The following is a 12,770-nucleotide window of genomic DNA, read 5'->3' on the forward strand; positions in this document are numbered from 1 at the left end:
CAACATTCCAAGGCAGACAATCCCTGGAGGCTCATCCAGTTATTCTACTGGCACCCCAAAATGCACTGTCATCTCTGTCACACCAGCTCTGAATCATGGAACTGATTTTATGTCCTTTGTGTCTGGCTCAGTTTCTGTCCTTGATTGCACACGGGAATCTCTGAAACAATTCCTTTGGAGCCAACAAGATTACTGGGGATTAATGCCAAAGGCTTTGACAGAGAAAACATACCCATAACATACCCATCACTCTGCTCTGTCCTGTGGATCATTCTGGATCTTTGTCTCACTTTGAAAGGACCCAACAAGGGATCCAAGGGCCACCCTTCATGGAATCATCATTCATGGAATCATCAGAAGCTTTCCCAATAAGAAGCTTCAAGGACTAAATTGCATTAATTTGAGTGAATAGTAACCAGTGCTTCAGACTTCCAGAAGCTCTTCAGCACCCATAACCACCAAAAACAATGGGAGTTGCGGATGACCAGCAAAAATTGGTTACAGGGTTTAACAGAATTGCTCTCTTACAGTGCTCCAGCCCCAGACCCACAAGCTCTGCTCCCCTGCTGTCCTTTGGCAGTCACAGACTGGGAAAAAATAATAATAACAAAAGCTGTGACTTGCATGCAACCCCCCAAATCACCCAATATCTGTGGTTTGGTAGTACAGCTCCACTGATTCTCAATGTATGGAGGATTTTCAGGGCAAAGTCCTGCACTGGCATCTGCAACGCAGATCTCGTCTCTGCATAAACTTCACCCTCTGTGGGTTTCTGCCACGTGCTTTGCTCTTGCACTCCACACCAAATCCCCCTCGGCACAGGGAGAAGCTCTAAGTGGAGGCAAAAGAGATTTTTACAGCACAGAGGGGCAAGAGATCCAAAAGGAATACTTTACCTGGAATTCCCAGCGTCACAACTGCATCATTTTTACTTGATTTATGGTTTTTCAACTCCAGCGTGACCACAGGGTACAGATGTAGTACAACTCACATCCCTCTATGCATTTTCCTCTGGTGTGATTCCCTTTCTTTTTAATACTTTTGGGTATTTTTCACTAATCAAGGAAATAACAAGCTCGATCTCACGCTCAGAAAGTGGAAAACTGGGCAAAGCCTGTTCTCCCAGAGCACCCATCCCACCAAAGAAGCTGATAAAGGAGCCCTGCATTCCTCAGGAAAGAAAGGCAGTGGGGGCAAAATGAACATGTATCAGAAGTCTGTGTTCACTGGAATTTGGATCTCTCTGGATTCATGGCCATTCTTTTTGAATGAAACCATCTGCTGCTGAAAGGCTCAGCATCACTGCTGAATGAAGTTTGCTACCTGGACAGACTAACTCTTTTTTTCCTGGGAAATAGGAGGAGAAAAACCAACATGGGAGGCCTTGGAAAGGAGGAAGCCATGGAGAGGGAGGGACTCAAGGATATCTCCATCTACCCTGCAAAGCTCCTGTCCCTAAATATCCCTGGGACAAACACGTTGCTTTTGCTTGGCCAGAGCACATGGAGGCAAATAGAGATGGAGGGAGAGCCCCAAGACCTCACTCTGAGCTCACCCTTGGCACTGGAAGTTTTCTTTCTTCCCTGCTTTGTCTTCCTTCCTCTCAGTCCCTGCCACTTGCCAAGGGCAGGTGTTCAGTGGAGGAATCATCCTGCCAAGTCTCCACCAGCACCTCACCTGCTTCTCTTCATCCCACTGTGAGATCTGCTCTGAGGTGACTGAAATCATCCTGAACCTGAGAAACTGGTCTCCCTCCCATCCTCTGACAGCCAAAGGGGCAAGGAGACCACCAGGGCTGGTTGGATGGTGGTTCTTTCTGTTAGGAGGGACTTCACCTCGGGTAATTTTAGCTATTTAAAGGCAGGGGAGCGTTCTAAGCAAATCATTTGGGCTCTGCAGGTGAGATGGGCAGACGGAGAACTCCTCACCCAGCCTGCCACCCACGGGGTGAGCTCTCAAAGGGAAATCTGCAGGGAATTAAGAAGCATTTGAGATTTAAATAGAGAAAACATAGAGGTGCTGAAGTTTTCCTCGGCATGAAAAAACTCCTTCCCTCCATGGCTGTACCCCTTAATGAGATGATCAGTGACCTGAGGAATGTCAGGTCACCAGTTTCTGATGCAAAAAGCAGTGCACTCTTATAAATGTGTGTTTTTTCCAGGTACTTTTTTCATAATGAAGGAATAGCACTAAAAATACATCCCATCATATTCTCCAGGGGCATAAACAGACATCACTCCCCTAAAAACAAGATAGACTTACTTATACCTGCCAGCTGGGGAGTGAGTCCATCACTGGGAAACAACTTCATGCACATACATTGATATATTAAAATATATTTTATATACCCTTAATTACAATTTAATATGAATTTATACGTTAAACCTATATAAACCCACAAAAGGCAGGCCATAGTTCTCTAGCATACTCGACCCTGAATGGTTCTTTATCTTACAGACACAATCTATTTTTTATATGTACAATTTGTTTTTATGTCTAACTTGTTTTATATATGTTTTCCTATATTTTATATATAATTTTGCATATATTCATATATACACACAAAAAACCACAAAGGTGGGCGCATATTTTCAGCCTTGAATGGGTCTTTATTTCACCATAATAATCTTATCCTGCCCTCCCTTAAGAAAAAAAAAATGACATCTTTGTAAAGGCACACAGCCATTTCTATGCTATCGGGGACAGAGGATAAGTTATGAAGGAAGTGAACATCAGAAATTATCCTGTAAAGCCAAGGCTGTGGATTTTAACCCTTCCAACCCTGCCAGGCCTGAGGGGGAATATTGATATATTCCGAGGGTTTCTGTTCACTGGATCACCAACTACAACCACAGGCCTGCGTAAAAATGCCAAGCAATTTTTAGCCCAAGCTCAGGGTGGCTTGATGCCACGCTCTTCACATGGCACAGAGCCCTCCCTAAGAGTCCTCCCCCTGTTCTACCTCCTCCAAAAAAACCCCCGCCGTGAATGTGAACCTTCACATCTTTCCACCCACCGTAATGAAAGGGTGGTTTAGCAGCAAAAAAAAAAAAACTGGGGAGGGGGGGAACGTCGTTACTCGAGTTCCAGCAGGGGCTGGGAGGCTGGCACGGGGTGGGGGAGCTATTTCAAGTGGTAGGGAGCCCATAAATAAATAAATATTGACACATCGTGCCAGGATCTGTGCTTGTCCTTGGAAAGGGCAGGCAGGGAACACAGGGCACATTCAGGGGACCTCAGAGATGATTTAGACTGAGAAGATTAAGAGTTATAGATGCCTTTTTTTATGCTTTATATATTGGCTTTTCTGGGGCTGAGCCTGAAAATGTTTGTACATGGGAGTACATTTGAGGAGGGTTCTGGGCGTGTTTGCGGGATCGCAGGAATTATTTGCTGCCTGATTTTCCTGGCTGGGCAGAGCCATGCTCAGGTCATCAGCTGCAGCAACCAGAAGAGACTCTGACATCTGCATTCCAGCCTGTGGTGACCACCTACAGCTGGTCCTGGCAGGGCAGTGGGAAGAACCCTCCCATCAGAAGGTCACAGGGCAGGTCCCTCCAGCCCTGCACCAAGAGCCAGCCCTGCCAATGCCAGAAAATAAGGGATTGGAGTCACTCCTCCCCTCCTGGATGGAAAATGCTGTGTTGAGCATCTACATCTGTCCTAGGTGTAATCATGGCTATGGCACCGTTCCTGCAAAACATTTGCACCAGGAAGCAGCTTGACACATGGACAAAGTTCAAAGTGAAGTGAAAGGCACGGAGTTAATTACTGGCAGGACCTGACATTTAGAAAAGGACTTTGAGCAGGATTTTTAAACGAGATTTAGGCTTGATTTTTCAGGCTAAAGTGCTTGCATCCAAAACTGAGATTCGCAAAGGTCTCCTCAGCCACCTGGTCCTGGAAGTCCTGATGTTTTCCAACACTTTCTTCCTTCAGCCTTAAACCACCACATCTGCACTCCTGCTCTGCACGTCCAGAACCGACCGGGCAAACACTCCCCTGCTGCCAAAGAGCCTCAAAAGGCAGTGACAACACAACACAGGACTCTGCACCAAGATCTCCAGAAGCATGTGGAGCATCCTTACCAAACACACTCCCCAAACAAGGCTGTGAGCTTTGTCTTTAAAGCACTGTCACCTGGGGAAAAAAAAAAACAACTCTTCCCCAGTAGCCTGATGGGCCACAGCTTCTCTGAGCTGCTCCAAGTCTCTGGTTGCTTTAAACAGGTCTAAGCCCACCTGCAGCCCCAGAGACGTTTGTTGAGCACAAAGCCAGAGGTTGTTCTGGATGGGGACATCTCACAAAGAAACACGAGGTCCCTGCAGCCAGGAGGACAACACCCACAACCTGTAACCCAGCAGTGAAGGCATTCACCTCAGAGAGAGAGGGAGGTCCTGAATTTTGGCCCCATGTCCTGGTGATATTTACACAACCCAATGTAAAATGCACATGCAGACCCCAGGGAAGGGACTGCCACTCTATCCTGGCCTATCCCAAGCCACAAAGTGACACACAAAGCAAAGCCCAGGTGGTTCTCACAGTCCTGAGAGGGTCCCCAGGATGGAGACAGGAGTTACCTCTGCATCCTGGACATCCTGTGGAGCTCCATGTCGTCGCTGCCACGGAAGCCTTTGGCAAAGGGGTTGTTCTCGATCTTGAGCTGGGTGATCTGAAAGGGAGGAAATGCAACGGGTTCATCGCGAGTCCAAGGCATGGCCTGGGAGAGAGGGGATATTGCTTATTAAACTCTATCCCAGTAGGGATGGGAGGGAAAAAACAGCTTTCAGGAACTCAAGTCATCCTTCAGCTCAGGCACTGACCACTGCAGATGGGCCCTCCTCTAGATCACCCCACTGGAGAAATATCTCCTGTCAACAACCTCTCACTCCTCCCAGGCGTGTCCCATAACTAACATGTGGGACTGCACACACACACACAAATTTCTCTCTGGAGGAAATCTGCTTTCTTAGAGTTCTTGCATCCTTTTTGCTGTTGGGACACAAAGAGCTGCACTAACTAGAGGACCAGGGATGGGAGTCATATTGTCTGAACAAATCCCACTGACACCAGCAAGCATTTTTTCATCAATGTGCAGCCACGACCAAAACCTCAGCTCTCAGACCCTGCATCCTCTCAAACCACCGAAGCTCCCTCTTTCTGTATTTCAGACCAGCTAAATGTGCTCCAGGCGCTCTGCATCCAACCTCCTGCCCCACTCAGCCCCACACTTATACGTACTTGGAGGGCAACTTCACCTGTGACAATCAAGCCCTGGAGGATTATTTGTCTCCCCATTAATTCCAGAAGGAATTAAGAGGGATGAGTTTGCTCACTTGGCTGGCTGTCTTCAGCTTCTAAAATTTGCTGGGATCAATCCCCCTCAGACTCAACTTTACAACATCAAAGTCAAACATTTAAAGCAGCTGCTGTACAGAACGTACCCTTACCCAAGGGAACTGTGCCACCCAAAGAGGTGCAATCCCCTCCTTCACACACTTCAGATGGCTTAGGTGAGCAGGATTTTTCAAGCCAGGGGTTGTCATTTAAGCAAATATTAATTGTGGACCAGCAACACCCTAAAATTCCCTGCAGATCTTGTACAAACCCACTCTGCCATCCCAAATTTGACACTAATGCTTTGGTGGCTTTGCCCAGTGGACTGGCTCTGGATCAGGGGTGATGTTGCTGCAACACCCTAATACAGAGACAGAGAAGAAGGGGAACTGTTGCCTCTTCTTTCTCCATCACTGCCTGGCAGTCTGAGCCCTCAGCCAGGAGTCAGGAGAGCCACCTGCCCAGGAGGAGACACAACCCTGTGTTTGCCACTGGAGGAACATCCCTCCCTCGCCGTGTTTTATGGAAACCCCGTCCTTCCTTCCTGTTGAAGGTTGGCCAACGGGAAGGAAAGAGCTCGAGACTGATGGCGGGGGAACAGAGAGAGGTTCATGTTCACCAACTCAAGCACAAACAACCGGACCCACCTCTTTGCCAAAATCCAAAGAGGAAAATCTGGCTCAGCTGCTGTCCATAGCAAACCCCGCCAGGTGCCTGTGCCACCAGATTATTTTGCTATTTTCTTCTCTTTGGGCATATTTTTTTTCCAAAGGCCGGTTGTTTATTTGCCCTTTTTGCCTAATTCGGCCCCAAATCTCTCACGGAGACCTTATCTCCCCCATGCTTGTCCCCAAGGCATTCCCATTAATTTGGGACCATACTTAGCACATAAACAGGGCCTTTGGGCTTTTTTTTCCATCACGCATTTAAGATTTCAAAGAGAAGGGTAAACAAACAATCTCTTTGGCCCTTTGAGGCATTCTCCAGCAATAAAACAAAGGCACATCTTGTAATTAAAAGCCCTGGCTAATTACACAACCAGCTGTATATTTTCCAAAGAAAGGGCCTATCGGTTTCCACCGGCGAGGTGGTGACTCTCCTGTGAGGAATAATAGGCATTATTCAATGTTTTGAACGTTCCTGAAGCACAGTAAATGTACAAGTTGTCCTCCCTTGCTGACCCCAATGGGCAGTATTTGCTTGCATAAGTGAAGCCCTTCAGTGAGCGAGGATTTACAGCGCTGGCACCGGCACACGGACGTACAAAGGGCCGGATTCATCCCAACCTGACCGAAGGCATTTTAACCAAGGCGCCTGCACCAGGAACCTCGTCTCCCAGCTGGAATCAGCGGAGGGAGATGGGGACTGCCAGAGGGCACTGGGGCTCTGAGGTGGGTAGCACTGCCTTCACAGGTCCCCACCGCTCTCTGTTCACCGGAGGAGGAGCCATCAGTGCCCTGGCCCCTGATTTAAGGGCCTCAGATGAATGCCCTGTTTGATTAATCAAGCTTTTAATCACCCATGAAACATCAGACAAAAATATTAAATGATCTCTGGAACTTGCAAATACGTTGTTTTATGACTAGAGAATCTCCTAACCTGCATCAGGAACACCCAAGCAAAGGTATTAACACACATGTGGGTGGCAGAAAGCCCCAAGTGAAATCATGGCTTTCAACCTCCTTCAAATTGGGGATGTGCTGGATTGAAGGCATCCAGAAACCAGGGATTACAGAAGGTTTTGAATTAATTCTGCAGATCTTTGGAGTACTTAGATGGATTGGAGCTCTCAGAACAGAGATGATAACTCCTGGCATCAGCCCTAGCACGAAGACAGGGGAGTCCCAGCCAGATTTAACAGAACCATAGACAACAAAATAGAAAACAGAGAAAAAGTTAGTGAATCCCTGCTTTAGAAAACAACCTGTGGAAGATATTTTGTTTGGCCAGTTTTTGTCTGACTTACAAACTATTTCAGAGGTGGAAAAGCAAACCCACGGGTGGAAATAACTTTCTTCTGGATCAACTTTGCCGTAGCAAAACTCAGTTTAATTGACTGTAACTCACGGAGAGGGGGAAGAAAAGCTGTCAGAAAGTCAAATGACAATTACATCATGAAAAATTAATAAAAAATTTAAAAAAAAACCTCCACAACTTCTTGCAAGGTCATTAAGACAGAGTGCCCAGGGCTAAGTTATACAGCACAGATTCAATAAAACTGTAGGGCTTTGTTTACGTGTTTGTCGCTGAGAGAAACCGATGGCAAAGTCTGCTCTGACCACTGATTTCTGAAGCTGCCACAGACCCTTTGAGACAAGAGCTTTCCAGGGTGAAGCCTCCCAGAGTTACACTTTTTAGGGATTGTCTGACCCTTTGGGTTCACCCTCACTTGAACAGGAGGTGACAGTTCCCAGTGCAATCTCAGCGCTGCTCCCCTCTCTGGGCTGACTGACCTCAACACACTCCTGCTGAGACACCTCCAAAGGCATCCTCAGCATGATCCAATTTAGCTTTGAATCTTCTCAGATCAAGGAAAAACACTTTTTTAAATTGTATTTATATGGGTATTTGTGCCTAAGGGGTCATGAATGTCATTACGGGCAGGATCAAAACTACCACTGAGTTTTCTTGTCAAGAACTTGCCATAGTAAGATCTTTCTCAATTGCTGTTGATTTTAGAAGTTAGGGCAAAGTTAAAACTTTGTAAGGGGTGATGTGTTCCACACCAGGTATATGCCCTGGGCTCTATTTTATTTAATTATTTTACTATCAATGTGGGTTTTTTTAGCACTTTAGCTAAGGGAAAACACACCACCCTGACCTCTTTGGGCTCTTCCAAAACTGTCCTAAACTGTTGGGCATTCTGGAAAAGGGATGTTCTGCAAGGGATGGGGATCCTTAGTTTCTGAGCTGCCTTTCTGGAACAGGGGCTTCATGTTCTATAAGGGATGGGGATCCTTAGTTTCTGACCTCTTTTTGTCAACAACTGCCCCACTTGGAGAACTTAAAAGTCTGAATGGTGGAAAAAAAAAAAATCACCATTCAGGTCTCCCCATTTAGTGATGAAGAGGTGGTTACCCTTGGGAAGAACACACATGGACTCCCCAGACTGTGGGGAAATGTGTTGTCCCTGCCCTGCAGGTGACCACGGTCCTGCTCAACGTGACACAGAGGGGCCAGGACCACCCCTGCCAGCCCTGCATCTCTCTGTGCTGAGAGCCACGGGAGGCTGGGCTTGGGGCTGGAAAGCACAGAGCCTTTTTCTTTGGCACTTTCACGTGGCCCAGGTGGAAACCAAGTCAGTGTGGAGCAGGAAGCCAAGCCAGGGAAGTGGGAAGGAAAGAAAGAGATGAAGACAAGGTGCCTGCTGAGGCTCTGGATATCTGGCTGGGCCAAACAGGAGCTGGATGGGCAGCTGGGACTTGGAGCCCGAGGTAAAGGCCAGGGGAAGGGGGGTTGCTGGCAGGGGGGAGAAGATGCTGAACCCAAAGCCAGTGAAGGAAATGGGAGGGACTGAGAGGCAGTGGCTGGTCAGAGGTAGTGGTGTGAGACACAGGGGCTCTTTGAGGAGGCTGTTGGCTGAACTGGGAGACAAGAACGAAGGATGAGAAGAGACAGACCTTGCACAGTGTTTGGGGGGAAGGAGGTGGGTCAGCAAGCAGGAGTGAGGCTGGAGAGAGAGAAAGTGTCTTTTCTGAGCTTGAGGAGGGCTGGATTGAGAAACAAAAGGGTCCTGGGGCTGACAGGGAGGCAGGAACAAGGCTGAGGACAGAGGGGCAGAGGGAGACAAGACTGGTCCAGGCACAGGTTGGGAAGGGGGAAGGACACGAGACCTCTCGAAGGAAGCACTCTGCTACCAAGGTCTGGAATGGGATTAAGCACTTGGGAGCAGAGATGTGAGGAGCCCTGGTGAGGGTCAGGAAGAGATAAGCAGCTCACTGCCATCCTGGAGTGACCAAGGGCTGCACAGAAGCCACTGGCTCTGGCAATGAAGAGGAGACACGTGGTCTCACCTCACTCAACCCCAGGGAGCCCTGTCTCTCTCCTGGGACACCCCCCTTCTAAGAGCCCTGAGTAAGGACAGGGGCTGCCCCTACTACCCATGGAGGTGGGAAGACATGGGGCCAATGACCTCAGGCTGGGCAGAGAGAGCTTGGGGGACTGGGATGGAATGCCATGGGATGCCAGCCAGGCCACCACACTGGTGGCCTCTGCTGAAGTGATGGAGGTGGCCACCTGCAACCAAAGACAAGGAGAACTGAGCTCTCAGGAGAAAACACCCCAAGCCCAAGGACCTGCCCACCTCCTGCAGCAGCTACACCCACCCAGCACAGGGTCTTTCTAGGGGTAGGTTGAACCTCTATGTTCAGAGAGCCCACCAGCTGCCTGGGAGTGCATCCCATTAGTCTTCAGCCGTTCCCTTCCCTGGTCCTCTGCTTTGCTCTGCTGCATTTCTGGGTGCCTGCAGCATCCCAGCAGGGGCTAACAATTCCTTAAAACAATTCTGGCTACCAAGAATGTTAAATAGCTTAGGAGGAGGGAAAAAAAAAATCAGCATAAAACCGGATATCCAGAGGGGGGGACACCAATATAAAGCCCAAGTCCAGCTAACGGGGAAAGTAGGTTGTAAAAATTAATGAGAATAATTGTTGTGAATTCTTGCTTTCGAAAGAACCCTCATGAGGGCAGAACCTTAATTATTTCTGTCTATTAGGGTTCATTTCCTGGTCCTAAGCAGAGAGCTAGTACCTAATAAATACGAGCTAGTAACACAATGATTTAAGCTACGGCAAAATGGTACTTAACTGCAGGGGAAGTTAATATTTGGGAATCAACCTGATTGCAAGCACCCATTGTGTGAATGGCAAGGAAATGAAATGTGCATGTGACCTATTTTAACACCTCGGTATTTCTGGGGTGTTTTTCAGGGTTGCAGAGATGGGGGAGGTGGTCAACAGAGCTGCTGACAACAGCACTGAAAACTTTACCAAAACCCTCTTCGTGGCTTAAGCCTCTTTTTGGGGAGTAGGGCTGGGGAGAGGGAGATCCCAGGGTGCTTAAAATATCTTTTCAGGCTGCCTAAAATATCAGGGGAAATAAGCACAAGCCCTAGGCTGGGGTTGCAGCTGTGCTATTGAAATAAATTGACCGATCTGGAATCAGGCAAGTATTTCTGTAAGCTGTGTAAGCACAGACTCAAATGCATTTGTGGGCGAGTCACACAATTAATACTGTAATATAATTCAACCTCAGCACAGCTCTTGAAACCTGAAACACGTTGTGTGTATATGTGTGTGTGTGAAATGCACGGGTGTATAAAAATTGCGTGTAAAACGTGTCGGAACCTACAGACAAGTGGGAAAGTTTGCACAAAGGATGCTCTGCAGGTGATGGGTGGGAGCGAGAGAGAAATGGCTGTAAATAGGAAAAAAAAACAGGCAGGAAAAATGGACAGGCAGAGCCTCCCTGGGGACCTCCACGCAGCAGCCACGGGCTGGTGGTGCCGCGGTAATTTATGGCAGCAAGAAATGCAGTCACGAAAATGCAACGCGAAAATATGGTTTGCCAAGCAACATCTCAGCTCTGAGAGCTGAACTCAGGTTTCTGCCAGGGGTTTTTGCCACCCAACTCAGCTGGAGGATGTTACTCCTTGAGCAGAGCAGCGTCTGCAGCAGCCCCAGTATCACTCTCCATCTGCGCTGGGGCAGGTTCCAAATTTCATTCCCTTCCCTGGAGGGAGATGCCATTTGGGGTAGATCATCCCCTGGTTTATTTTTATGGCTCTATCTTTCTCAGTTGGGTCTTTATCTTGGGGGCTACGGCCACGGCTCTCGCTCTTTGTTCCCCCAACGATTCAGCACAGCAAGGGGAGGAATGTGCATGTCAGGGAGGGAAGAGGGATGTAAGAGTATGTAAAATGTGTAGGGGATGTAAGAGTATGTAAAATGTGTAGGGGGTGTGTAAAATCTGTCGTGGTGTCTGCGTGTGGGTGATGTGTCTGCTGGGATGGGAGTGTGTGTGTCTGTAGGGATTCCTGCCTTTGTCAGTGCCTATGTTTTGACAGAGACAGATACACAGATGTCATTTCTTATCAAACAGATGTTGCTGATTTACAATCAAATATTCCTGCCCCTCCTAATATGGCAGTTTTCCCAAACTACTGTACTTACATGTTTCTGCTTTGCTTTTGTTTTATTTGCATGACAATTTCTTTTCCTATAAAACAGCCCTATTTTTCTTCAAAGCAAAGCAGTTAAATTCAGGTCTGTTTTCTCATTGGGAAAAGCCTTTAAAGCAGGCAGTGTGTCCTGTTTTATTAACTCCCAGTTCTATTAATATTATATTCTTTCTCCAAATCCATCAAGCAGAAGTTAAACTTGATTTTATAGCATCCACAGCGGAGTTATAATTTAAGGCATAATTTGGCGAGGACTCAACTTGGATTCAATTTGCTTGTCCTGGCTGTGCCAACAGCTCCTATTTTAAAGGGCAGGGAAGTATTTTCTTTTCTCCCTAGTTACGGTGAAACACTCTTTCTTCTCCAGCCCAGCTCCACTCCCTGCATCTCTCCAGCCAACTGATGGATGGAGGAAACCCAATTGTTTCATGCGGGTTTAGGAGTTTCCTACTTTACATTTCCAGGAAAGCATCCGGGATTTATCTGGGGTGCTAAATGACTTGTCTCCATTTGCAAAACAATTATTTCTCTCTATCTGGTATGAAGGAGCCATCCTACCTGCCTCTGAGCATAACTAAAAGCTGGGAGGAAGCACTTTCTGAGTGACTGAGCGAGGAATTGGGGGTTTTTTTGCTGAAGGAAAACTGACTTTTCATGGGGTTCTGCCCAAGAGAGTGTCTGTGGGCAGTGGTGAGAGGCAGCTGGGGAAAGATACCCCTTATATATCTATGGATAACTACCATAGTGGTGGAGAACTGCTCCAGCCTTCTCCTTCCTTGGGTGAGGAAGCCCAAAGCCAAGCAGGGGAGGAGAAAGGGTAATGGGTTCTTCCCCCCCCAGCGGCAGCACCCCGAGAAACCCCTTATTCCGTCCAACCCTTTTCTATTCCACCGGAAGACAAAGCCCTGCCGTTCTTTTCGCGCTTTGTTTGCCTGGGCAGGCGGGGAGCTGAGCTCAGGCAGAGCCTCCCTTTCCTTCCCGGGCCTCCCGGCAGCCAAGCCCGCAGCCCCCCGCGCCCTCCCCGCGGGGTTATCAGCCCCCGGCCGCGGAGGGGAGCGCCGGGCTCCCTCCTCCAGATTAGGAGCCTTTGACCCACGGGGAGGGGGGGGGAAGATAAAGGCAACTTCCTCGGTTGGTCGTCTCCGTCTGAGCAAACTATCCTGTTGAGCTCAGCGAGCCCCTCGGCGAGCCCCGAGACCCGATTTTGGGTGCTTTGTGTGGCCAGGAATAACAGAGGGGATGGGGTGGGTGTGTG

The 12,770-nt window shown here is 48.2% G+C and overlaps 1 protein-coding gene across 1 annotated transcript in view; it reads right to left on the reverse strand.

The window, feature by feature from the left end:
• TBX5 (T-box transcription factor 5) overlaps positions 1-12,770 on the reverse strand; it is a 38,023-nt gene that overhangs the window by 16,259 nt on the left and 8,994 nt on the right. Inside the window, exon 5 of the mRNA XM_029963291.1 lies at positions 4,581-4,672. Coding sequence (XP_029819151.1) covers positions 4,581-4,672 — 92 coding nt within the window. The remainder of the gene's footprint in view (positions 1-4,580; positions 4,673-12,770) is intronic.

The sequence above is a fragment of the Manacus vitellinus genome, unplaced genomic scaffold, assembly GCF_001715985.3.
Source record: "Manacus vitellinus isolate BGI_N305 unplaced genomic scaffold, ASM171598v3 scaffold_58_pilon, whole genome shotgun sequence".
Classification (NCBI taxonomy): domain Eukaryota; kingdom Metazoa; phylum Chordata; class Aves; order Passeriformes; family Pipridae; genus Manacus; species Manacus vitellinus.